The sequence below is a fragment of the Chiloscyllium plagiosum genome, chromosome 9, assembly GCF_004010195.1.
Source record: "Chiloscyllium plagiosum isolate BGI_BamShark_2017 chromosome 9, ASM401019v2, whole genome shotgun sequence".
Lineage (NCBI taxonomy): Eukaryota > Metazoa > Chordata > Chondrichthyes > Orectolobiformes > Hemiscylliidae > Chiloscyllium > Chiloscyllium plagiosum.
This window is the reverse complement of record NC_057718.1, coordinates 65,798,793-65,826,600: the sequence shown is the minus strand read 5'-3', so window position 1 is coordinate 65,826,600 and position 27,808 is coordinate 65,798,793. Positions and strand designations below refer to the sequence as shown.

At 40.6% G+C, this 27,808-nt stretch overlaps 1 protein-coding gene across 1 annotated transcript in view; it reads right to left on the bottom strand.

The window, feature by feature from the left end:
• Nucleotides 1-27,808, bottom strand: part of ipcef1 (interaction protein for cytohesin exchange factors 1) — a 158,825-nt gene that overhangs the window by 62,373 nt on the left and 68,644 nt on the right. Inside the window, exons 2-4 of the mRNA XM_043696126.1 lie at nt 4,879-4,929; nt 4,569-4,602; nt 4,160-4,326 (exon numbers count right to left, since the gene is read on the bottom strand). Of these exons, the coding sequence (XP_043552061.1) occupies nt 4,160-4,326; nt 4,569-4,602; nt 4,879-4,929 (252 nt within the window). The remainder of the gene's footprint in view (nt 1-4,159; nt 4,327-4,568; nt 4,603-4,878; nt 4,930-27,808) is intronic.

Below are 27,808 nucleotides of genomic sequence, written 5' to 3'. Positions count from 1 at the left end.
CAGGGAGGTTATGTGGGAACTATATAAAACATTAGTTAGACCATTAGCATGAGTATTGTCTACAGTTCTGGAATCCAGATTATAAGAGACTTGTGATAACACTAAAGAGGGTGAAGTGGAAATTCTCCAGGATATTTCCAGGGCTAGAAAGTTTCAGTTATACAGTGAGAATGGACAAACTGGGGTTGTTTTCCTTCAAGCAGAGGAGACTGAGGAGATCATGTTTGAGATGTATAAAATTGAGGGGCATGGATAGGGTGGACAGGAAGAAACAGTTCTCCTTGATGGAGGGATCAATGACTAGGAGGCATATATTTCAGGTAAGGGCAGGAGGTTTAGAGGACATGTGTGGAAAAATGTTTTGACCCAAAAGGTGGTGAGAATCTAGAAATCACTTTCTATAAGAATGATAGAGGTAGCAGCCCTCATAACATTGAAGTAGCATTCAGATATACATTTGTGATGCCAAGGTATACAAGACTAAAGTCCAAGATTTGGAAAATAGCAATAGGGTGGTTGACACAGATGCAATGAACCAAAGAGACTATTCTTCTGTGTTGTAGATCTCTTTGACTCTCATTCTATGACCTATTGGTGTGATAGACAAGGGGACCCATTCTGATATTTCAGTACTGTAAACCATTTAAATATAAATGTGTGGCCACAATATGACCCGTAAAACAAATGAGCTTTTCCTTTATTTTACCTGCAGTATCTTTTCATGTCCCCTTTTAGCTTTCCCAACTTTGAGCTGTCTGCAAATTTGGAGATATTACATTTAATTCCCTTATCTAAATCATTAATATTTATTGTGAACAGCTGTAGTCCAACAACTGAATCCTGCAGTACCCCATTAGTCACTGCCTGCTCTCAGAAAAAGACACATTCTTTGTTTCCTGTCTCGCGATTATCTACGTCAATACATGAATCTCAAGCCCATCCTCTTTAATTTATTATGTGGTACTTTGTCGACAACCTCCTGAAGGTCCAAGTAAACAACATGCTCAAAAAACATTCTGGTACATTTGTCAAGCATGATTTCCCTTTCATAAATCCATGCTAACTCTGCTCAATCCTGTCATTGTTTTCAAAGTGCTCTGCAATTAAATCTTTTATAATTGATTCTAGTATTTTCCCTACTGTCAATGTCAGGCTAACCGGCCTATAATTTCCCTCTTTTCTCTCTACCTCCTTTTTAAATTGAGGGGTTACTTTGGCTACCCTCCAATTCATAGGAACTGTTCTAAAGTCTAAAGAATCTTGATAGATGACCACCAATGCCTCTATTATTTCTAAGGCAACTTCCTTAGGTGGTCTGGGATGCAGATACTTGAGCCCTGGGGATTTATCAGCTTTTAATTCCATCAATTTCCCAAATACCATTTCCTACTAATGCTGATTTTCTTCGGTTCCTCTCTTTCACACTCGACTCTGTGTTCTCTGACATACTTTAGGGCATTATTTGTGTCATTCTTTGTGAAGACAGAACCCCAAAATATGTTTTTAATTGGTCTGCTATCTCTTTGACCCCATTGTAACTTTCCCTGTTTCTGACTGTATGGGACTTAAGTTTACTTCACTAAATGTTTTCTCTTCACATACCCATAGAAGCTTTTATAATCAGTTTGCATGTTGTTTCCGGCAAGCTTAGTCTTATACTGTACTTTCTCCTTCTTAACCAATCCATTATCTGCCTTTGTTAAAATCTAAACTACTTCCAATTCTAAGTCTAATTCTCTTCCTTGTATCTAACACCATCCATAATTTCCTTGTTAGCTAGGCTCAGGCCACCTTTCTCATTTTATTTGATAGGATTGAACGACTATTGCAGTCCTGTAATTGTGCTCTTTAAATGTTTGACATTGTCTACCCCCGTCATCCTTTTAACTAATGTTTCACAATTTATCAAAGCCAGCTCTTGCCTCCTATCATCATAATTTCTGTTCTTTAGATTCTAAACCTTAGTCACAGAATCAATTGTGTCGCTCCCCATCTTCATGAAGAATTCTATCATATTGTGGCCACAGATTTATATTTAAATGGTTTGTTTCTTCTATTTTAGCTTCCTTACTTTAGTGTAATTAACTTCTGTTTTATTGTTAAAATCAAATCTGCAGCATTACCTGTGTGTTTCAGTTAAAAAAACACTTTGATAAGTAAGAAGATATGATCTATCAAGCCTGATTTTAGTCTGGCATTTGACTTGTTAAATTGGGGACAGTTGGAATCATAACAATGATATAAAGTTGCAACTAATATTTAAGTATTGTTTCAAAACACAGTGAATTCTAAATGCTCACTGTGCCTAATGCATAAGTTGAACTTCGGCAAGGGCAACATCAATTTATGAATCTAGTAATTCCTGCTAATTTTCAGAACAGCCTATTTCAGAACTTGACAATTACAAATTTAGCCACACTGCCCTAAATTGGGGATAATTATTTTAATGTTGTCTCTGCTGACACATTGCAAAGGAAATATTCACATTGCAAATGTAATGATTCTGGCAAGTAATTTTTGTTCTTGTCAATGCTGCACCTAAATGCAGCATGAACACATTGTCAAAGCATTTTCTAGTGAAGGAAATCTCATTTAGAGGTGAGGTGAATTGGCCATGCTAAATTGCCGGTAGTGTTAGGTGAAGGGGTAAATGTAGGGGAATGGGTCTGGGTGGGTTATGCTTCGGTGTGTCGGTGTGGACTTGTTGGGCCAAAGGGTCTGTTTCCACACTGTAAGTAATCTAATCTAATCTAAAACTTTGATGCTAGACTGATCTTTTCCAGTCAATTTGAACTTTAGATTTATAAGTGGTGTAAAATGTATTCTGCAAGTTTAACAGACAAATTTGAACCAATCATGCAGTTGCAGAATATCAATATATCTTAAGAAATTACATTCCATTATTTAGTTTTCACCAAATTCTAGATTCAACATGTTGTGTCAGATTTTATTTGTTTATGAAAGTAATGATGATTTTCTGTTAATTATCAATTGTTGGAACAAAGAACAGCACAGCCCAGTAACAGGTCTTATTAATATGTTAAGTATGCTAATATTTCTCTCCCCATCAGGGAGAATTGGCTAGCTGCAAGCAAATTGCTTTATCTTTGGAAATTAGGGAAGGATAAATGCTGACTACTGGATATTGTTTTAGTTGTGCAGTCATGACAAACTAAGGTTCCAGCAATATATTTTATTGTTTATTTATCGCACAAGTATATGGCAACTATCCAACATGAAGGACAAGGGTGCAAGCATTCAAAGCAACTTTCTTTACTTTTCCATGATGCAACAGATTCCTGTTCTTGAGCAACAGTCCTTATCATTTACAGTGAGTTGCAAAACATCCTTTTAAATTAACAAAAGCCCGCACCATTTTATTTCTTACAGCCAAAAGCCCTTTTCATGTTTGTCTTCACAATGACCTCTCCTCAGCCTCTTTGGCTCCTTGAGGTAGTGCACTGACAGTGAACTTTATTGTTTGTCAGCTCTTTCCAGCTTTGGTATCAATGTGCTGCTTGCAAATATCTTTAAACAGGAGCCTAGTTCTAGCCCAGTGGTGTGGAAGTAGCTGTGGGTTTTCTGTGTAAGAAATCCTGGGCCTGCTGGTCATTTTCTGCATGTTAAGTTTAATAATGTAACATTTGGTGAATGTTTGTCAGCTCAATATTAGGTCACATCACCATGATTTTATGATTACATCATATACCATATTTACTCAGCTAATGTGAAAGTACTTCATGAATACTTCTCTGTGCTCACACATTTGAGAAATGTGCACAACCCTATTTGGTCCCTGCATACCTACAGAGGCCCTTCTCTGTAATGCCCCAAACTATCTGGCTAAAGCTGAGATGTTGATCAGCTAATCCATTCCCAGGCCCCTCAACCAAAGCTGGTCACCAGAATTTTGCAAAATGGTCCCAAGAACTTTCCTTTCTCCCATCATGAAAGTTATGTATTTCTGTTCAATGCATCTGCATCAGACTTCTCCATATTTTAGTAAGTGCCCTCCAAAAATATGATCGATTTACTCCTTAAAATGAAATGAAAATGATAGACTATTCTCATATTATTAAAATATTAGACTACAATTCTCCATGTCAAACTTAACTCCAGTCACAGAAATATTAGGTCAAATTGAATTAGATATACTCACTAATTGATTTGTATACCAATAAAGGCAGGTCCCTTTCAGGACAAACCAATACTTTTTCCATTTGCTGCTAATTAATCCCTTGCTGGTTCTCTTATACAGCCATCCCTGGAAGTCTGCCTGGCCGAGGTCCTTGCAGGAAATCCTTCGTCTGCTCATTGTTGAGTTTCCTACGAACAACAAGTTCAATTGAGTACTCTAACCTCCGTCTGCTTGGACTTTCAAACCAGTTTCATATTTTAATTCAGCACACAATGTATTGACATGTTACTTTTAAATACAAAATAAATAAATCATTTAGATCTCTAAACCAGTATCATTTCAACAGCAGCAAGACAGCTCTATTCAACAACCCACTGATCCTTCCTATGATGTCACAAATTATGCTGAGAGAACAATGAAAATAAATTACCTCGAATCTTCTTTCTCGTTGGACGCAAAGCAACCTATGAAGATAAGAAAAATAGGCTGCAGCATTTGGCTTCATAGATCACAGATGTTGAGAGCATTTGATATGCATGCAGTCAGCTCAAATCTTTCACTAATATCTGACTGCGACTGACGCACAGCATAAAACAAATCAATTACCAGGATTTCAGTGAACATCCTGTTGCTTGTAACCGGGTCTTCACACTGTTACCATGTTACAAACAACTAAAATACACCAACCTGAGTAGGTTGCAGTTGTTAAAACATATTCCAAATTGTAACTGGTGACTTACAGTTGTGTTTCCATTTGCTGCTCCAGTGGCTGAGACTGAAGACTGGGTGGGCTGGAATGAAAAAGAAAAACAAGTTTTAAAACAATTTAGAAACCCATACATTCAATCAAAAATTGCTATTTGAACTAAGTCAAGACTTGCAAACAGGAAGTGACACAAGTGAAGTGTGAATCTGTGGGTTTTGTGTGGTTGTTACACTTTAAAATTTACATTTTCTTATATGCCATCAAATTTCTTTTAACAATCTGCTGCTATAATAGAAGTTCCAGATCATTATGTGTTAGGGCCTTCAACATATAAATGTTGTTGATTTGACAAGATGATTTTTGTTGATGCTCAATCCAATACCTTGTCTAATCTTGTTTCGATGGTTCTGTGAAAGTTTCATTTAGAGTCATAGATAGAGTCATAGAGATGTACAGCATGGAAACAGATCCTTCGGTCCAACCCGTCCATGCTGACCAGATATCCCAACCCAATCTAGTCCCACCTGCCAGAGCCTGGCCCATATCCTTCCAAATCCTTCCTATTCATATACCCATCCAAATGCCTCTTAAATGTAATTGTACCAGCCTCCACCACATCCTCTGGCAGCTCATTCCATACATGAACCACCCTCTGTGTGAAAAAGTTGCCCCTTTGGTCTCTTTTATATCTTTCCCCTCTGACCCTAAACCTATGCCCTCTAGTTCTGGACTCCCTGACCCCAGGGAAAAGACTTTGTCTATTTACCCTATCCATGCCCCTCATAATTTTGTAAACCTCTATAAGGTGACCCTTCAGCCTCCGACGCTCCAGGGAAAACAGCCCCAGCCAACATCCTTGTAAATCTTTTCTGAACCCTTTCAAGTTTCGCAACATCTTTCCGATAGGAAGGAGACCAGAATTGCACGCAATATTCCAACAGTGGCCTAACCAATGTCCTGTACAGCTGCAACATGACCTCCCAACTCCTGTACTCAATACTCTGACCAATAAAGGAAAGCATACCAAATGCCGCCTTCACTATCCTATCTACCTGCGGCTCCCCTTTCAAGGAGCTATGAACCTGCACTCCAAGGTCTCTTTGTTCAGCAACACTCACTAGGACCTTACCATTAAGTGCATGGTCTAAGTTACATAAGAATTTTCTTATGGATTCACTTTATCGTACTGTTTAGTAATCCTCCCCACTCCCTTCAAAGAATTAAAAGTTCTAGTCTTTTGAAGGAATTTTGATTATTTACCCATGGAATTAATATAATTTTGAGGATCCATTCACACCATCAGCTGGTAACAATTTCCAGTCAGTGATGTGCCTTTGTAAGTCTATTCAAATAGGATTTAGTTATAAGCAAAACAAAGTTTCAGCTAAAAAATAACCTCTATTAAAGTGACTAACTTAGATCTTTCAGTATGTAAAATATAAACTTGCATCTAGACAAGTAGTTTCTCCCAATGTTTCATCTAGTTAAGCTGAGTTCTATAAAAAATGGACCCAACTTCAATAGTTTGTCCTTGTCAAATTCACTTAGCACAGCTGGAACAGTGCAAGACATAACGTCTCCAAATTAGAGAAATGAACAAAAACAGAAATTGTTGTAAAATAAACTCAACAGGTCTGGCAGCATCTATGGAGGGAAAGCAGAGTTAATATTTTGGGTCCAGTAACTCCTCTTCAGAATTGCTTGTAGCTAGGAAAATGTTCGGGTATATATGTTAAAGATATGCTGGATGAGCGTGGAGGAGTAATTGACAGGTGGAAGTGGAGGTGGAGCTGAGAAAGGGAAAAACAATTGGACAGACAAAGAAATGGGTAAACGTTAGCCTGAGAGAATGAATAGCAGCTAATGGGGACCATTAGTGGCTAGCAATGGTTTGCTTGTTGTAGCAGCTGTGCGATGGCAAGTGTCGAGAGTGTGGTGCTGGAAAAGCACAGCATTTGAGAAGCAGGAGAATCGATGGTTTGGGCAAAAGCCCTTCATCAGGAATGATGGCAAGGCCTAGTGTGTTAGGATTGGGGTAAAGCCATGGGAGAAGGTGCTCAAGCCTGAAAATTGTTGAGCTTGATAGTGAGTCCAGAGGGCTGCAGAAACCACAAGTGGAAAATGAGATGATGCTTTTCCAGTTTGTACTTGAAATAACACAGAGGCTGGTATCCCATCACCAAGTGGCCCTTTATTTACATGTGCATAATCCTTGACACTGGTCTAGAATCCTCAGAGCCAGCTCTCAGTGACCAGAATCTCTGACATTCTTGTTTATATTTGTTAGCCAGGACTCCCTGATTGGGACTGTTAACCTATGAGACCCACCTGGTTGACCTCATTACAATCCTACAGTGCTTAGTTTCGCTGGAACATGCAGCAAGCCTGAGAGACAGATGTTGGCAATCAGAAGCTCAAGGTCATTTTTGCGGATAGAATATAGTTGTTCTGCAAAGTGATCACCCAGTCTGCACTTTGTCTCCCTAGTGTACAGGAGACCACACTGTGAGCAGTAAATGCAGTAGATCGAATGAAGTGCAGGTAAAGCGCTGCTTCACTTGGAAGGTGTGCCCGAGGCCTTGGATAGTGAGAAGGGAGGAAATAAATGGGCAGGTATTACATCTTCTGTGACTTCATGGGAAGGTGTCATGGGGCTATTGGGGGTTGTTAGGAGTGGACAAGAAGAGGACCAAGTTGCTCTGGAGGGAGCAGTCCCTGCAGAAGGCTAACAGGAGAGGAGGTGAATGTGTCTGAAGGTGGCATCCTACCATCAGGGAACAAAAAATGGTAGCTAATAGTCTTTTGGAAGTCGACGCTGGTGGGATGGTAGTTGAGGACGAAGGGGACCCTATCACTGTTGTGGGAGGGAACAGAGGGAGTAAGGACTGAAATGTGGGAGATGGTTCAAACATGTCTGAGGGACCTGTCAGCCATGATTGTTGTGAATCTTCAGCTGGGGAAAATATGAACATTTGGAGTCCCCCCGTCCTATATTTTGAATTTTTCCTAGCTACTATTAACACTGAAGGAGGAGCACTGCACCCAAAGCTTTAACTCTGCTTTCTCTCCATAGATGCTTCCAGACCTGCTGAGGTTTTCCAGCAATTTCTATTTTTTTTTTCTGATTTCCAACATCTGCAGTTCTTCAGTTTTTCTTTTGTTTAGAGAAATGAACAGCCCAGTGTTTCTACTCCTGACTGCTATGGACCATTGCCTGTTCAAGGCATCCATGTCGACAGTGTAGATGTAAGCATCAGGTCAGTTGTAATGACTTCAACAATTATAAAGCATACCAACTTTCACCATTTATTTAGGAACATATGAACAGAAGGACATCATTCGGCTTAATTTTGTCCCTACTGGGTTTTCTACTCATGACTCCAGACTCTCGTAATATGGTTGACTTTTAATTATCTTCTGCAATGGCTTAACATGAGAACTATTAAACTTCAAACAAACATTCCAAGAATAACACTCAACTGGTGCTTTGGTTATCTGCCATTAACCAAAGCACCAGACATGACAAGTTGCTCCGGTTGCAAACACCTCCATTATTACCATTTGGGAACGAGTACCAGAATTGAAAGAATTGTCTCATAGACAACACAAGTAACAGCCTAATATAATCATACTCTCCAACTAATACCTATCAGCAAATGGTCTTAATGCTTGCATTAGTCAAGTTGACACATCAGTGCTATGTAGGATGGGAGAATGTTACAGAACTTTGCATCCAGACCCAAAATGTCTGAAGAGATCAGGTCAAAAAATGTTCACGGAAATACCCTGCAGATTATTACCTACAACTTTCCATTAGCAGTATGCCTTCACTTTGAATGCCATTTAGCAGAAACGCTGAGGGTATAAAAAGAACAAAATGCTCCATGGTTGGTGAAGTCAATGTCCTTTATCAAGAGTGGTTTCATATCCTCATTAATGAGTGAGCTGGCTGAAACCTAAAGGACATGTCCACCAGTCTAGGCTTGCAGGAAGAAATGGATACCTACATGGTCTCATCCTCAGCAATCTATCTATCACAGATATTATTAACCATAACAGTATTGGTAGCAGTGATTACCATAGTGGAATTTCCACCAATCACGAATATTTCAATATTCCAGTGGTTTGTGGGTAAAGTGAACCCAAAATCCTTACCTACCTTAGACTATGCAAATGGAACTTGAACCGAACCATTGAAACAAGATCAGACGACGAATTAGATTGAGCCTCAACAACAATCATCTCACCAAATCAACGACATTTACATTGTTGGAGGCCCTATCTCATAATTATCCTGAACTTCTATTACAGTAGCAGAGACAGCATCTACAGGGGGACCCTTAATTTAGATTCAGACTGATGGGATGAGAAGACCTGTCTGGAACATTTCAAGGGCTCTCATTAAAACTGAACAATGAAACAACTGAACAGAGGAAGAAGCATTTGCAACATCTTGGGCCGCATCATCGAAGATGGAGGTATTTGTGGAGCTTCCTCCATCAGTGAGTTGTTTACTTGTGGCAGGACTGCAGAGCTTAGATTTGATCTGTTAGTTGTGACATCGCTTAGCTCTGTCAATCATTTGCTGCTTATGCTGTTTGGCACGTAGGCTTGGTGGCTTCTTCAGTTTGAGACCTCATTTTCAGGTTTACATGGTGTTGCTCCTGGCGTGCTCTCCTGCACTCTCCATTGAACCAGGATTGATCCCCTGGCTTGATGGTAATGGTTGTGTGGATGATATGCCAAGCCATGAGGTTACAGATTGTTCTGGAGTACAATTCTGCTGCTGTTGACGGCCCACGGCACCTTATGGATGTCCACTGTTGGGTTGCTAGATCTGTCTGTCCCATTTAGCATGGTAACAGTGCCACACAACATGATGGAGGTTATTATCATTGTGAAGGTGGGACTTTATCTCCACAAGGACTGTCCGGTGGTCACTCTTGCTGATACTATCACAGACAGATGCTTCTGCAACTGGCAAATTAGTAAAGATGAGGTTGTACATTTTTCTCTCTTGCTGGTTCCCTTGCCACCTGCCACAGATCCAGTCTAGCAGCTATGTCCTTTAGGACCCAATCAGCTCAATCAGTAGTACTGCTGCTGAGCCACTCTTAGTGGTGGTCATTGAATTCCCCTACTCAGAGTACATTTTGTGCTCTTGCCATCCTCACTGCTTCCTTTAAGTGTTGTTCGACACAGAGAAGTCCCAATTCATCAGCCAAGGGAGGATGGTGTGGCATTCAGCAGGATGTTTCCTTGCCTATGTTTAACTTGAAGCCATGAGACTTCATGCAATCTGAAGTCAATGACGAGGACTCCCAGGGCAAGTTCCTTCCCACTGTATACCACTATGGCGCCACCTCTGCAGGATCTTACCTGTCAGTGGGACAGGGAATATCCAGCCATGGCGATGGTGGTGTCTGGGACATTGTCTATAAAGTATGACACTGTGTACATGACTATGTTGTGAGACAGCTCTCCCAATTTTGGCACTAGCCCCTGATGTTAGTAAGGAGGACTTTGCAGAGTCAGCAGCTCTGTTTTTGCCATTGTCCTTTCTGGTGTCTAGTTCGATGCCAGGTGATCCATTTGGTTTCATTTTTTTGAGACTTTACAGCAATTGGTACAACTGAATGGCATGCTAGACCTTCTGAGGGCAATTGAGAGTAAACCATATTGCTGTGGGTCTGGAGTCATAGGTCAGGCCAGACCAGGTAAGGATTTCCTTCCCAAAAGGACATTAGTGAACTACACAAGGAATCTGTGATATTGTCATCACTGACAATGGGTCACAACTTGTTGAGTGTTTTCAATCCTTTGCAATCTAGTATAGATTTGTCCATGTTGCACATTTACCCAGGTACCCTCAAGAAATGGTCTAGCTGAGCAAGGAGCAAGTAGCATTCACAACACCTTGAGAAAGAATAAAAACTTTTGATTAGCCCTACTCAAATCCCGCATTGTACAATCATAGAATGGCTTTACCTGATGCCAACTCTTGATGGGATGCAGGCTATGTACTCAACTTTTCTAAAAACTAGCACCAAACATCATGGTCTATGACCACAAATAAGCACAACAGAAAGAAGAATTCAATCAAGTAGGCAAAGCCTACACCTTCAACAGAGTTCATGATCTTCCCACATTGGAAGGGGGAGAGAGGTTCTGACTCAGGGACTGACAATGCGAGGAGTCGTGCATGTGAAGCTGCAATCATCAAGATCATATATTAATTCAATCAGGAGATAGGATCATCTGAAGAGAAGAGAGTTCCTTGACTTCACTAAAAAAAGAAGCTATTAGTCAGATACATTACATAACCTGATCTTTAGGATGAAACAATAACTTCATGACCATTAATGATTGAGACAAGGGATGAGGACCCTTAGTGAACAATTATGCAATGTACAGGAATTCTGCAACCTCAAAATAAATCTGCATATGCATTCAGGGAGATTGGTCAAACCATTTCAAATATTACTCCTTAAATAAATATATTTTGAGGAGAGGCATAGGAAGATGTATAAGTAACAATAGGGATAAAGATTTGGGGGCACAAAGAGTATGGGATTATGACATCAGATCAGGCACTGAAACATAATGGAAGAAGACTTTGGGAGAACACTGCTCCACCAACAAATGCTTACAGTTAAGAAACATTAATAGTTTGCACTAATGTTATTAGGTTAGATTCCCTTCGGCCCAACAAGTCCCCACCGACCCTCCGAAGAGCAACCCACCCAGACCCATTTCCCTCTGAGTAATGCACCTAACATTGGGCAATTTAGCATGGCCAATTCACCTGGCCTGCACATCTTTGAACTGTGAGAGGAAACCGGAGCACCTGGTGGAAATCCACACAGACACAGGGAGGATGTGCAATCTCCACACAGACAGTCATCCAAGGCTGGAATTGAACCTGGGACCCTGCTGCTGTGAGCCAGCAGTGCTAACCACTGAGCCACTGTGCCACCCCTAGTTATGTTCAGTCTTCATATGTCTTAAGCTCTTAGAATGTTCTAATGATATTCCTACAATTTTCAGCCCTACTACCCTTAGCAACCTGGATTTCAAGCCATTCACAGTAGGCAACTAATCATCTCCAGGAAGAGCCATCTTTCTCGTAAATCCTACCTAACAATTTATATATCACCTGTTTCCTCCACCACCACTGCTTTGTCTAATATTTTTCACTTTTTTAATAGATTCTAAACTACTGTATTCATTAAATATTCTAGCCTTGTCTTGTATTCTTTGTTCCAGAAACTGACATTTCACCACAATTTGTAACTTGATGGCCCAGCAACCCAGTAAACTCCACTATAAGTTGGCATTAAACCAGAGGACTGATGCTGGTTCAGTGAGGAATATAGGAAAGCATAGCAGGATTAGCAATAGTCAAAACTGAAGATGTCCCTCCTCCTCCTCCTCCACACCACCCCCCCCCCCCCCCACCCCGTGAAGGTAAATACATCTTACACAATGAAAGCAGCATTCCCACAAACAGAGCTAAGTTATTCCATGATAATAATGGATCAGACCGTATCTCTGAAATTTTGTCATATCCAGTTGTGAATTGCAGTGAATAATAAGAACATAAGAAATAAGAGCAAGAGTAGGCCATCTGGCCCTTCAAGCCTGCTCCACCATTCAATAAGATGATCTTTCATGGACTCACCTCCACTTAGCCACCCGCTTACCATAACTGATAATTCCTTTACTGTTCAAAATATATTTATCTTTGCCATACAAATGGTCAATGAGGAAACCTCAATTGCTACACTGGGCAGGAAATTTGACAGATTTACAACCCTTTGGGAGAAAAAGCTCCTCCTCAACTCAGTTCTGAATTTGCTTCCCCTTATTTTGAGACCATACCCCCTAGTTCTAGTTTCCACCAGTGGAAATCACCCTTCCTGCTTCTATCTCATGTATTCCCTTCATAATTTTGTATGTTTGTATAAGATCACCCCACATTCTTCTAAATTCCAATGACTATAGTCCCAGTATACTCATTCTCTTCCTGGAAGCCAATCCTCTTCACTACAGCTCAATCTAGTGAACCTCCTCTGCACCACCTCCAATGCCAGTACATCCTTTCTCAAGTAAGGAGACAAAAACTGCACACAGCATTCCAGATGTGGCCTCAGCAGATCTCTACACAGCTGTAGCACAACCTCCCTGTTTTTAAACTCCATGCCTCTAGCAATGAAAAACACTATTCCATTTGCCTTCTTAATTACCTGTTGCAGTTGCAAACCCACTTTTTGTGATTCATGCACAGGTCCCTCTGCACAGCAGCACACTGCAATTTTTCACCATTTTAGTAATAGTGCATTTTGCTGTTATTCCTTCCAAAATGGATGACTTCACTTTTATCAACATTGTATTCCATCTGCCACACTCTTGCTCACTCACTTAATCGAACTACAGTACAACCTTGGTTATCTGAACATGAATATCTAAATTTCAGATTATCCTAACAAGATCTCAAGGTCCCGATGCTGTGGTAAACTGATTATCCAAACATTTGATTATCCAAACAAATCCTGTGTCATTCGGATAATTGAGGTTGCCCTGTACATTCCTCTGCACACTTTGCTTTACACTTGGTCCCCACCTCCAAATCATCTATGTAGATTGTAAACAATTGCAGTCCCAACTCTGTTCCCTGACACACACCACTAGTCACTGTTAACCAACCAGAAAAACACCCATTTATCCCTATTCTTTGCTTTCTGATAACTCATAACCAATCTATGCTAATACATTACCCATAATGCTGTGTACTTTTACTTTATGCAGCAGCCTTTTGTGCGGCATCTTGTTCAATGCCTTTTGTAAATCCAAATTTGCCACAACCACCAGTTCTCTGTTGCCCACTCCACTTTTAATGTCCTCAAATAATTCCAGTAAGTTAGTTAAACATGACCTGTCTTTTATGAACCCATGTTGCATCTGCCCAATTGGACAATTTCTATGCAAATATCTTGCCATTTCTTCCTTAATGATAGATTCAAGCATTTCTCCACTACAGAAATTAAGCTAAGTGACCTATAATTACCACCTTATGGCTCTCCCCTTTTTAAAACTTTGGTGGCACATTTGCTGTTTTCCAATTTGCTGGAACCGGACCAGAATCCAGCCAATTTTGACAAATTACCACGAGCATATTGGCTATTTCTCCCACTTTTTGCTTTTAGTTCACTGCAATGCATTCCATCAGGGCCACAAGGTTTGTCTAATATTAGCCCCATTAGCTTACCCAACACTACCTCTTCAGTGATAATGATTGTTTCTAGGTCCTCATCTGCCATAGCTTCCTTGTCATCAGTTATTGGCATGTTATTTTTGTCTTCCACAAAAAGACTGATACAAAAAACTTATTCAACGCCTCGGCCATTTCCTATTATTAAATCCCCCTTCTCATTCTCTAAAGGACCAATGTTTACATTAGCCACTCTTTTTCATTTTGTATCTGTGAACAGTTTGCTATCTATTTTTATAGGAGAAAGTGACGTCTGCAGATGCTGGAGATCAGAGCTGAAAATGTGTTGCTGGAAAAGCGCAACAGGTCAGGCAGCATCCAGGGAACAGGAGAATCGACGTTTCGGGCATAAGCCCTTCTTCAGGAAGAAGGGCTAATGCCCAAAACGTCGATTCTCCTGTTCCCTGGATGCTGCCTGACCTGCTGCACGTTTCGTATCTATTTTTATATTCTGAGCCAGTTTATTCTCATAATCTTACTTACCTTTCTTTATACCTTTTTTGTGGCTTTCTGTTTGCCTTTAAAGATTTTCCAAGTCCTCTAGTTTCCCACTAATCTTTGCCACTTTGTATGCATTAGTTTTCAATTTGATTTCCTCCTTTATTCCCTTAGTTATCGATGGCTGAGTATCCCTTTTACTTCAGTTCTTCCTTTTCGTTGGTGAGTACTGTGAGAACTCACTTTGAAAGTCCTGCACTGTTCCTCAATTGTCCCACCATATTGTATTTGTTCCCAGTCTACCTTAGCCAACTCCCCCCTCATCCCATTGTAGTCTCCTTTATTTAAGCACAAGACACTGGTATTGGATTTTATCTTCTCACACTGCATTTATATTTTAAATTCAACCATACGTGATCGCTTATTCTGAGAAGATCCCTAACTATGAGGTCATCAATTATTCTTGTCTCACTACACAAGACTAGATCTAGAATAGCTTGCACCCTCATGGGTTTCATTATATACTGTTTGAGGAACTATTGTGGATACATTTTATGAACTGCTCCTCAAGGCTGCTTTGACCAACTTGGTTTGATCAATCAATAGTTATGTTAAAATCCCCTTTGACAATTGCTATACCATTTTTACATACATCAGTTATTTCTTTGTTTATTGCCTGCCCCACTGTTATGTTATTATTGCTTGGCCTATAGACCACATCTGTCAGCGATTTCTTTTTATCCTTCCTATTTCTAATTTCCAACTACATTGATTCAATCTTTTTCTTCATGAAATCTATATCATCTCTCGCTACCATCCTGATATCATCCTTAAATATGGGAGCTACACCACATCCCTTTCCTTCTTGTCTGTCCTTCCAAACAGTCTCATAACCCTGGGATATTTAACTCCCAAACATGACCACCTTGCAACCTTGTCTCTGTAATGGCCACTAAATCATAACCATTTGTGATGATTTGTGCTGTCAACTCAATTAGCTTGTTTCAAATGCTACGGGCATTCAGGTAAAGTGGCCCGAATGCTAATTTTTGTACCTTCTTTTAGAATCTTCCAAAATAACCTTTGTTTTTAAGTACTTTCTCTTTTTCTGTCTCTATCTGGTTTCCACTCACCTTAGTGCTGCACTGCTCAGCTGCTTCTTACTTTTCATTTACTATCTTGATTCTCTTTTTCCTTAAGCCTTCACCCACTCTCCCCAGCTCAGAGCCTCCCCTTACATTCTCATCCCCCTGTCAAACTAGTTTAAAGTTCATTCAACAGTGCTAGCAAAACCATCTACATCAATATTATATCAGTATCAAGATGAGGAGTGTGCATAACCAACCACTTCTTCATTGGCGGCAGAGGATATTATGGTAGTGCAAAACCAAAGCTGAAGCAATATTTTTCAAGTATTGTTGCTAAGTTGCTAATCCCTCACAGCTTTCTGATATAAAAAGGGCACACGAAAGCCTTTAGGCATTGTAAACATTCCAGCTACAGTGTAGCAAACATGACCTCCAGAATTAGCCATGCCTATAGCTTGACTGTTCCAATATAGCACAACTTTGGGTTCTACCTAAAAAAGGGGACATTTTCCCAGCTTTGCCCACTGCACAAAAAGCATGATAAATCAAATCCAATTTAGAGCCACATCAGTCCAATCATCAACAAGGTGCCATGGACAGTACTACCAAATGGTATTCACTCATTTAGTAGCTGTTCAACAATTCTCAGAAGTCACACAACACCAGGTTATAGTCAAACAGTTTTATTTGAAATCACAAGCTTTCCAAGTGCTGCTCCTTCACGTGACAAAGGAGCAGTACTCCAAAAGCTTGTGATTTCAAATAAACCTGTTGGCCTATAACCTGCTGTCATGTGACTTCTGACTTTGTTCACCACTGTCCAACATTGGCACCTCCACATCGTGATAACAATTCTCAGTTTGGGTTCCATTAAGGCCATTTAGCTTCAGACTGCAACGCCTCTTCATTTTCTATACTAAATGGAATGTAGGGCTAGTCTAAATAATCTGTGGTCATAAGTAAACCCTTTAAGCCCAGGTATCATTCAAATGAATATGTGTTACACTCTCTCCAAGGCTGATATCTTGAGTATCATTGCCCAGAACCACATGCAATGCTCCAGTGAGATTTAACCAGTGTCTTACTACAACCATAATTTTAATTCCTTTGCCTTCCAGCCACCTTAAGATATTCTTAAGATAATAACCTTGAAAATTATTTTTCACATTGCCCATTAGGTTTTAAGATTTCTGCTCTGAACTGTTAAACCTCTGGGCAGGGGCTTGCGCACGATATGCTGCAGCCTAGTCTCTTGGACAGGGAGCAGACGTAACAGAAAACTCCAAACCCCAGAGGAAATTCGGTGAATCAATTCACCAAATAATAAATTATCCAAACGAAATAGTGCCCACCCATCTCGTTAGGATAATCAAGGTTCCTCTGGATTGGGAATTCAGCAGTTAAAACTCCCTATTATAGTGGCTTACTATGATGGTTGACTGTTTACCTGTCCTTTAGTAGGCTGAGACTGGAAATCACAGTTGGTGTTCTCGCATCTCAGAATTGTAGGATTTGTCTGGAGCCATACATGTGTTTTACTCCCAGCCCTCAGGCAAAGCTAATTGTTTCCTTGGATAAGACTGTCTGAACAAAGAGACTTTGGAGTGCAGATTCATAGCTCCTTGAAAGTGGAGTCACAGGTAGATAGGATAGTGAAGAAGGCATTTGGTACGATTCCCTTTATTGGTCAGAGTAGTGAGTACAGGAATTGGGAGGTCATGTTGTGGCTGTACAGGACATTGGTTAGGCCACTGTTGGAATATTGCATGCAATTCTGGTCTCCTTCCTATCGGAAAGATATTGAGAAACTTGAAACGGTTCAGAAAAGATCTACAAGGATGTTGCCAGGGTTGGAGGATTTGAGGTATAGGGAGAGGCTGAACAGGCTGGGGATGTTTTCCCTGGAGCGTTGGAGGCTGAGTGACCTTATAGAGGTTTACAAAATTATGAGGGGCCTGGATAGGGTAAGTAGGCAAAGTCTTTTCCCTGGGGTCAGGGAGTCCAGAACCAGAGGGCATAGGTTTAGGGTTAGAGGGGCAACCTTTTCATGCAGAGGGTGGTACGTGTATGGAATGAGCTGCCAGTGGTGGAGGCTGGTACAATTGCAACATTTAAGAGGCATTTGGATGGGTATATGAATAGGAAGCGTTTGGAGGGCCGGGTGCTGGCAGGTGGGACTAGATTGGGTGGGATATTTGGTCGGCATGGACGGGTTGGATCAAAGGGTCTGTTTCCATGCTGTACATCTCTATGACTCTATGACTCTATAACTATAGACCTTATTGACTGCCTCCTTTCCTATCAACATGCTTCCTTACCTGTCAAAAAAGAATATGTGAATACCAACAATGATAACAATTCAGAATCCTATTAGTTACTTCCTTACCTATTAACACAAGATTATGTGAATAATACAATAACTGGCTCATGTGAACAATTCAGTATTTGTAACAAAAAGATAGCAATCTCTAGTCATTGTAAAGTTGAGAAATTTCTGTTTTAATAATGTAATAGCAATTAACCATGTGATACTAAGAAATTTATATCTGTCACACCCAAGTGAAATATAAAGTGTACTGCTTGTATGTAATGCTCAGAGATTCATCAAGGGTGCCACTACAAGATGGCTATGAGACTCCTTTGGTGTCACTCAGAATCTCTTGCCGGCTATCCAGAAATGAAGGTTTGTTTCTCTTTAAACTGAAATTTGTGTCGTCCAGAATTAAGAGTCCACAATTGCAGGTCAATTATCTCAGTCCCAGGGCATCTCTACAGGGATTCCCTAGGGTAGTGTCCTTTACACAATGTTGAGTATCATTTCCCTACATACTTAAGCAGTGCATGTACAAATGTAGCAAGACCTGGAAATATTCAGGCTAGGGCTGATAAGTGGCAAGTAACAGTCATGACACACAATTGCAAGAAAATAACCATTTCCAACAAGAGAAGGTCTAGACATCGCACTTGACCTTCAACAGCATTGCCATCATTGAATCCTCCATCATCAATATCCTGGAGGTTACTACTGATCAGAAACTGTACCAGACCATTCAGATTTAATAACCTTGGATACAAAAGTCAGTTGGACTGGGAATTCTCTGACATGTAATTCACCTCCAGACTCTTGAAACCTGTCCACCATCTATAAGTCAGGACTGTGATGGAACACTTGCCACTTACCTGGTCTGATGCAACTCTAACAACAGTCAAATAACTCAACACCATGCAAGACAAAGCAGTCCACTTGACTGACATTCCAATGAACAGTTTTAACTTTCACTCCTCCCACATTTATGCAATCTGGAAATACATTACAGCAACTCAACAAGGTTCCATTCACAGAACTTTCTGAACCAGTGATCTCTACCACCTCGGGCAAGGGGAGCTGATAAAAGGGACCACAATCATTGAAATTTCCCTTCGAGTTACATATTATTCTGACGTGCAATTAAACTAATATTCCTTTGTTGTGGATAGATCAGAATGCTGGACCACCCTTCCATACAGGACTCAGGACCCTGGTTGTACTGACACCACATAGGCTACAGTGATTCAAGAAAATGGCTCACCATCACCTTCTCAAAGCAATTAGGGTTGAGCAATAACTACTGGCCTAATCAGCAATGCTCAAATCCCTTAAATTAATAAAAAAAGATATTCCTAGCTAACCTTATAACTTTTGGTCCCTTTGTTAGTTAGAAATCCATTTATTGCCACCTTAAAATATTCAATGACCATGCTTCTATCACTCTTTGGGGATGAGAATTCTGCAGACTTACGCTCTGAGACAAAACATTTTTCCTTATCTCTGTCTTAAATGGGAGACATCTACATCCCTTAACCCTAGTCTCTCCTATGGGGAGAAACATTCTTTCAGTGTTTGTTCTATTAAGCCTCCTCAGAATCTTATATGTTTTACTAAGATCGCTTCTAATTCTGCTAACCTTGAAAAGATAAAACCTAACCATGTCCAAACTTTCCTCATACAATATTCCCCTCTTAGTTGAATAAACTATCTCTGGACTGCCTCTAATGCAGTTGTGTCCTTTGTGAAATTAATACACCAAAACTCTCAATGTGGTCATATCAATGTCCAGCAGAACTTAGCAAAACATCCATTAATTAAGGAGATAAATCAGAGTTAACGTTTCAGGTCAAGAGACCCTTCTTCAGATTTTTGTTTTTGTTTCTGATTCACAGCATCGAGAGCTTTTTCAGTTTTTGATCCCATTAATTAAGTTCTACTCCCCTTACAATAGACAACATCCTATTTCCCTTCCTAATTATGTGTTGTACCCGTATGTTATACCTTTTCAGATACCAGGATACTCAGATTCCATTATACCTCAGAGTTTTGTAATCTCTCTGCAGTTCTACAACATGCTGCATTTCTATTCTTCCTGCCAAAGTGACACATTCACATTTTCCCACATTAAATTTCATCTGCCAAATTTTTGTCCTCTCACTTAACTATTTATATTATTTTGCAAACTTTTTCTATCCATCTCACTTTTGTACCTATCTCTGTGACTTCAGAAAACTTAGCAACCCTACACTCAGCCACTCCACCTAGGTCATTTATATAAATTCTAAGCTGCACATTCCACCTGGTCGACCTGAAAATGTGTAATTTATTCTATTGGTTTCCTGTTGGCTAACCAATTGTTTACCCAAGCACAAAATGTTACGCACTACATCATGACCTCGTATTTTAGCAACTTTTGATGTGGCACGTTATCAAATGCCTTTGCAAATCTAAGAACATCACATGCACAACTTCCCCTTTATCTATGTTGCTTGTTACTTTTTCAAAGAGCTCTAATAAGCTAATCAAGCATGATTTCCCATTCACTAAACCATGTCCATCATATCTGATTGCAATGACATTTTCAAAGAGCACCACGGCAACCACTAAAACCATAAGACTATAAAATACTGGAGCAGAATTAGGCCATTCGACCCATCGAATACTCTGCACCATTAGATCATGTCTGATATGTTTTTTAACCCTATTCTTCTGCCTTCTCCCCATAACCTTTGATTCCCTTACTAATCAAGAATCCATCTATCTTTATCAGACACTGAATGACTTTACCTCCACAACATTCTACCATCTCTCAGGCCTCTCAGTATTTTATAAATTACAAAGAGATCCCCCTCATCTTTTTAAACTCCATCAAGTACGGACCCAAACTTCTCAACAGCTCCTTAAATGACAAGCCCTTCATTCCTGGGATCATTCTTATGCAATTCCTTTGGACTCCCTCCAATGGCAGCACATTCTTCCTTAGACATGGGGCCCAAAAGCTGCTCACAATATTCCAAATGTAGTCAGACCAAAGCCTTAAACAGCCTCAGCAGTATATCCCCTCTCTTGTATTGTAGTGCTCTTGAAATGAATTTTAACATTGTATTTGCCTTTCTAACTGCCAACTGGACCTACACATTAAACTTAAGAGAATTCCAAACAAGGATCCTTAAGTCCCTTGGTGCTTCAGATTTCCAAAATTTCTCCCTATTTTAGAAAATAATCTTTGCCTCTATTCTTCCTGCTGAAGTGCATAATCTTACACTTTCCCATATTGTTTTTCATTTGCCATTTCTTTGCTCACTCCTAGGCTGTCAAAGTCCTTCTGGAACCTTCCTGCTTTCTCAACACTACCTGCCCCTATGTGTCATCTGCAAACCTAGCAATAATGCCCTCAGTTCCTTCATCCGGATCATTAACATAAAGTGCGAATTATTGTAGTCCCAACACTATCCCCTGCGGACCTCTACTAGTTACCAGCTGCCATTCTTGAAAAAAATCCCTTTATCCTCACTCTGCCAGTTGGCCAATTCTCTATCATGTCAGTACCTTGCCATGAACAGCTCTTATCTTATTTCTTACCTCCTGGGCAGTATCTTGTCAAAGGCCTACTGGATATCTGAATAGCTCATATCCACTGGCTCTCCTTTGTCTAACTTGCTCATTGCCTCCCAAAGAATTCTAACAGTTTTGTTAAGCATATCCTCCTCTTGATAAAGACATGCTGATTCAACCCTATTTCACCAAGCACTTCCAAGTACTCCTCCATCTCATCCTTAAAAATGGACTTGAAAATCCTACCAATAACTAAAGTCAGACTAACCAGCCTATAGTTTCCTGTCTTCTGCCTTCCTCCCTTCTTAAACATTAGTGTTACATCAGCCTCCCTGATTCCAGTGATTCCTGAAAGATCACCATCAACACCCCCACAATTTCCTCAGCAATCTCATTCAGAATTCTGGGGTGTTATCCATTTGGTCTGCATAATTTATTCACCTTCAGACCTTTCAGCTGTCCCAGGACCTTCTCCTTAGTGTTAGCCACTATACTCGCCTCTGCACCTGAATTGTTTGAAGTTCTGGAATGCTGCTAGTGTCTTCCACTGTGAAAACTGATGTAAAGTACCTATTCAGTTCCTCTGCCTGTTCTTTGTTCCTCATTACTATTTCTCCAGCCTCATTTTCCTGCAGTCCAATTTCCACTCTTGCCTCTATTTACCTTTTAGATATCTAAAAACACACCTATAAGTTCAGGATTGAACTCAAGGTGTTTTGTTATGTTTTTGGGGATAATGGTCAAGTGTAAAGGAAGAACCTGGGCCTTGAATGTCCAATTGGTTGGCACCATGCACACACCTTATGGGAGAAATCTGTTATACATTTTAGACAGCAGACGGGAAAGATCTGTCCCCTGTCTGGGATTCTCAAACTGTTTCAACACAATTAATAGTCAAATCAGGTCAATTTACCATATGTGTGGAGCCAAGTGGAGGGAATAGATCTGTACATCGCAACCCATAGTGCTAGTTGTATCATCAGTAAGGGTGGGTAGGAATTGTGAGGATACAGTGAAGGCTCATTACATTCTCCAGCTTTGCACGGATATTGAAGTTGTGAGGTGCATTGGAAGCAGCCTTACGATGTGGAACAACATGGAAGTATACACTGTTCTGCCTCACTGGGGTTGTGCACTGAAAATCAAGATCTACTATTTGCAAAGTCTTCATAACCACATATAATTTCCTTCCCATGTCACTAACCATTCTGACTTCAAATTTACTTGTTCCTCTTTCTCTGTTGCTGTGTCAAAACCTGGAACTCCCTTCCGAAAAGCATTTTAGCATGCTTGCACCAGATGGATTCCAGTAATTTATGATAGTTCACATCTACTTTCTCAAGGGCAATTCGGGGTGGGGAACAAAATGTTGGTTATATCTGTGATATCCTTATCCTATGATCAAAGGAAAAAATGATGTTGAATATTGCATTTAACATGGATTTATCCTGGATTCCTATAGATTATTCAGTGGACTCCGACTGATCTTGATATCGGTGAACTTGTTGAAACATTTAGACAGCAAGAGCCAACAGGTTCAGATATAAGATATTACACTGCAATCTCATTATTGGAAACAACAGCTTCACACTCCCATTGCAAGTTTAATGATGGGTTGGAAACATAGCAAGAGCTACAGAACTGGATGCATACCTTCAGAAATCTCCAAACTCAAAATCTCATTACTATGACATTTGCTGATTGCAAGTGATTCATGCACAGCACCCAACTTTGTCAACCCCTACCATTAAAAATAGCTGCAAGATTGAGTTTGCCTCTATGGTACAGGCCTAAGGCGATAGAATATGCAAAAGATCTCTACCCAAATTCCCTGTATTTTTCAATCAGGAATGACTTTTTTCCGGAAGCAAACCATAGGAAACTTAGTCCTGGTATTGCAGAGGGCACTCATTCAGAGGCAATGACCCCATCTTGAAATTTGAGTCCCAAGAAGACAGGATAGTGAAGAAAGCATTTGGTATGCTTGACTTCATTGGTCAGCTCATTAAGTACAGGAGTTGGGAGACCATATTGCGGCTGTACAGGACATTGGTTAGGTTACTTTTGGAATACTGAGTGCAGTTCTGCAGCTCCCTGCTATGGAAAGATGTTGTGAAACATGAAAGAGTTCAGAAAAGATTTACAAGAATTCAAACTTTAGGGAGAGGCTGAATAGGCTGGAGCTATTTTCTGTGGATCATCAGAGGCTGAGAGGTGACCTTATAGAGGATTATAAAATCCTGAGGGGCACGGATAGGTCCTTTCTCTGGGTTGGGGAGTCCAAAACTAAAGGGCATAGGCTGAAGGTGAGAGAGGAAAGGTTTAAAAGGGACCTAAGGGGTGATATTTTCGTGCAGAGGGTGGTGAGTTATGGAATGAGCTGTCAGAGGAAGTAGTGGAGGCTGGTACAATTACAACATTTAAAATACATCAGGATGGGTATATGAATAGGAAAGGTTTGGAGATATGTGGGCCAAATGTTGGCAAATGGGACTAGATTATTTTTATGATATGTGGTCAGCAGGGATGAGTTGGACCGAAGGGTCTGTTTCCATGCTGTACAGCTTTATGACCAGTGCAAGGCTTAAAGATCAGTAGAGAAGAAAGACCTTAACCTAGACTGTTACTGATTCAATGGCTTCCTCCAGTTCAGCTTACTGAGGACTACGCTCTTCAGGACAACACTCCTATTACTAATGACCCGAAAACATACAGAAGTCATGATGGTGAAAAATAAAAGGACATTAAAATGACAGAATGCATGGAAAATGTGTTTTTTTAAATGAAAGGATGCTAATCACTTGAATTCCACCAGATCAAGTGCAGTGATTGACACGAGGTCAGCCAGGTAGACCTCTTAGAACTTGAGTTCCCTGATAGTGGCTGTTAATCTGGTCCAATCAGGGAGCCTTGGCTAACAGATAGGCATAGTAGTGTCAGACATCCCTGTTCATTCTGAGAGCTGGCTCTGGGGAGCTGGATCGGTGTCAAAGACTCTCCATTTGTGTTAGGGCACTGAGTCTGAGATGACTGACCACACAGCCAGTATGTACTGCTGCTGTTGGTTTCTTTTTTGGGGGGGGAGGAACCTGATTCCTGAACTGGCTGATCTGCACAGCCAGTGAGTTAACTGATATTCCTTTTTTATTGAGTACTGATTTCTAAAATGCCTGATCTACGCAGTCAATGTGTTTCAGGTATACTTCAGTTCTCATTAGGGAACTGTTGTTTCACTGGCTGGTTACGGCCTGTGTATTACTATTTTCTCTTTTACTTTGAGAAGAGGACTATGTGGATTTTGTAACAGGGCTTAGCTCTTGCACTTTGGTTTCTTTCTTTTTTGCATGTGTTTTCGCTTTACTTTTAGTGTTTAGACTGAGCCTCTGTGAAATAATGCACCTTTCCAGCTGAACGGTTCCTCCGTGGGTAGGCCAGGCATCTGTAAAAACTGAACATCTGTGTGTGTGCTGGCAGGTGAGCATTTGCTGTATCCTGGAGTGGACCCTGCCTGTTGGAGTGGACCATCTCCTGTGAGTTAACTGCACCTTTTGCAATGAATTGTATTCCTGTGGGTAGGCCTGGTTCTTTGTGGCTTGACCAGGACTCTATGGAGACCTAACACCTGTCTGTGCTGGGAGGTGAGCATTTGCTGCCTGTTGGAGTGGACCATCTCCTGTGAGTTAACTGCACTTTTTACAATGAATTGTATTCCTATGAATGGGCCTGGTTCTCTGTGGACAGATCAGGCCTCTATGGAGACTGATCATCTGTGTGTGCACTGTGTCGTGTACATTTGCTGCCTTCAAGAGTGGACTCTGCATCTCGGAGTGGACTCTGCCTTTGGTTGTGGAGTCTATCTCTGACAATGCATTCTGCATACTGGAGTGGTCTTGTTCCTGAGAATGGACTCTACATTTTGAAGAGAACTGTTTATTATAGTGGACTCTGTGTACCAGAAGGGACTCTTTGTTGGTAATTGACTCTGCCTTGTTGTTTGTTGGGTCTATCAACTGCACTGTCTTGTGTTTCCCTGCATCGGACAGGCCACACTGTGAGCGAGGAGGTTAATACGTCGTCCTGAAAGCTGTCACCCTGAGGTCCCGGTGAGGGGTGGGGAGCAGGACGGGCTGAGAGGTGGCCTGAAGGTGTGTCAGGGCAGACCGAAGGCCGGAAGGGGTATAGGGGCGTGCTGTCTTTAAGTGGCCAAAAGGTGGGAGGGACAGGTGGTTTGCTGGGTTTCCAGGGGTGTCTATGATGTATGTACTGTTTATTGTTTGGTTTATCGGACTGTTTGTATATAATTGCGTCTACTATTTCCTTTTAGATATGATAATGCGGGATTTGAGGTTCATCCTCTTTTCCCCTAGTTGAACAGTGGGGTTTAGGGGTCTGGCTTTGCTGCCCCTCTCCCCTGCAAATTGCTGTTTCTTGTAAACTGCTGTTCATCGTTAACTGTTTGTAATTTGTACTGGTTAATAAATAAAATTTTAAAAGTAGTGTCAGACATCTGTGTTCATTCTAAGAGCTGGCTCTGAGGGAGCTGGATCAGTGTCAAAGACCCTCCACTGCCTTCTGTGGAGTTATTTCATTAACTTTCATAAAATTCTATACTGGAACTGAGCCTCCATCAAACCTTCCTTCCATAATGACTAAACTGAGCCAGTGAACCTTTTCAAAACAGGCACTTTAGCATCTCTCCTGAATATGGAGTTGTCAACTTTCCAAGATTTAGAGTTTTGAAGAATTATCAATTAACTTACTCAATAAAGTAAGAAATCCAGGAGGAACGTCACAAGACAAGGGGAAAATTGAAGTTTACTTTCCACTTCCATTTAGCCCTCTCCCTTCAATAACTGTAAAAGTACTGGCAAAGGATAAATGTTGTTTCACTGTTCAGGGTTGTTGAGGCTGGGAAATCATGCAGTTAAACTGCTGGAACAGCAACCCTCTTCGAATGTGTAGTTGTGTGATTTTGGTTAGTTTATAATTATGTTTATGCTGGTTTTCACTTCAGATTCTTGAGCTTAACGGTTATAAATTGGCTGCCAGCATCTAAGTGGTTAAATCTGGTTTCCCCAAGCAGCAGACGATTAGGCAGTGTGAATCTGTCACCAGGAGACGGAAGACTGACCCAACAGCACAGACAGTGAGCTGACTCCCAGACATCAGGCTCCCAGAATCAAATTCAACGATAAAAGCAACAAGTGATTCATGTATTGTGGCCTATAAAAACTCCTTTTGCACATCATTTGAAAAAAATCTAACCAAACACAAACATCCATTTGGTTACAATTATTCTAAAATTGGATGCATACAATATCTAAAAATGGAATATGCCAACCACGAGTAATTGTTTTTCAGTTCATTTAAATTTGGTTTCAACAACACAGTAATATATCATGCAGTAGCTTCACAGATAGGTATAGACCAAGGCTGAGTAACAGCTATTGGTTCTTTTTGTGACTTGAAGCTTATGCGCCTGCAAAGAAAAAAAAAAGCCAAATTTCTTCAGACAAATATTTAACCACAACTGATATGAGAAATTACCTACACAGTCCCAATCGAAACAAAGGTTTAAATATCACCAAAATAAAATGAGATTATTGCTGAGCCCTGCCAAAACCACTTCTTGATTTCCATGAGCTATAGAGAGTGACAGAAATGTAACTCCAAGAGGCCATCCTGCTATTCTGCTTGTACTAGCTCTTTGTTACAGTTTCTAAAATTAATCTCCTTGATTAAGGACTGTTGGAAGTGGGACTGACTCACAGACAAAAGTGAGAAGTCTGAGGGTATGTGGAATATTTGACAGGACAGAATCAACATCAAATAACAGGTTGGAGAGCAGTGAACAGTAACTGGAGAATGGTGAACTGGGTCTTTCAGAGTGTGGGAAGGAATGAGTTACCAGAAACTGAGAAGGTCAGAACAGAAGTAATGATCTGCAGCTGCCCAGAGTTGACGGAGAGCAGGAGAGTGTTCTTTCATGTGTAGAAAGGGATGAGAGGCTTGAGGGATTAGTTCTTGGATAGGTGGGGAAGAGGTCTTGAGAGTCAAACCTTAGTGCATATATACAGACTTAGAAATAAGAAAGACATAGAGACCAGAATTTCCCACAGAGCTTGGTTCAACAGAGAACATAGAACATAGAACAATACAGCACAGAACAGGCCCTTCGGCCCACGATGTTGTGCCGAACATTTGTCCTAGCTTAAGCACCCATCCATGTACCTATCCAATTGCCGCTTAAAGGTCACGAAAGATTCTGACTCTACCACTCCCACAGGCAGTGCATTCCATGCCC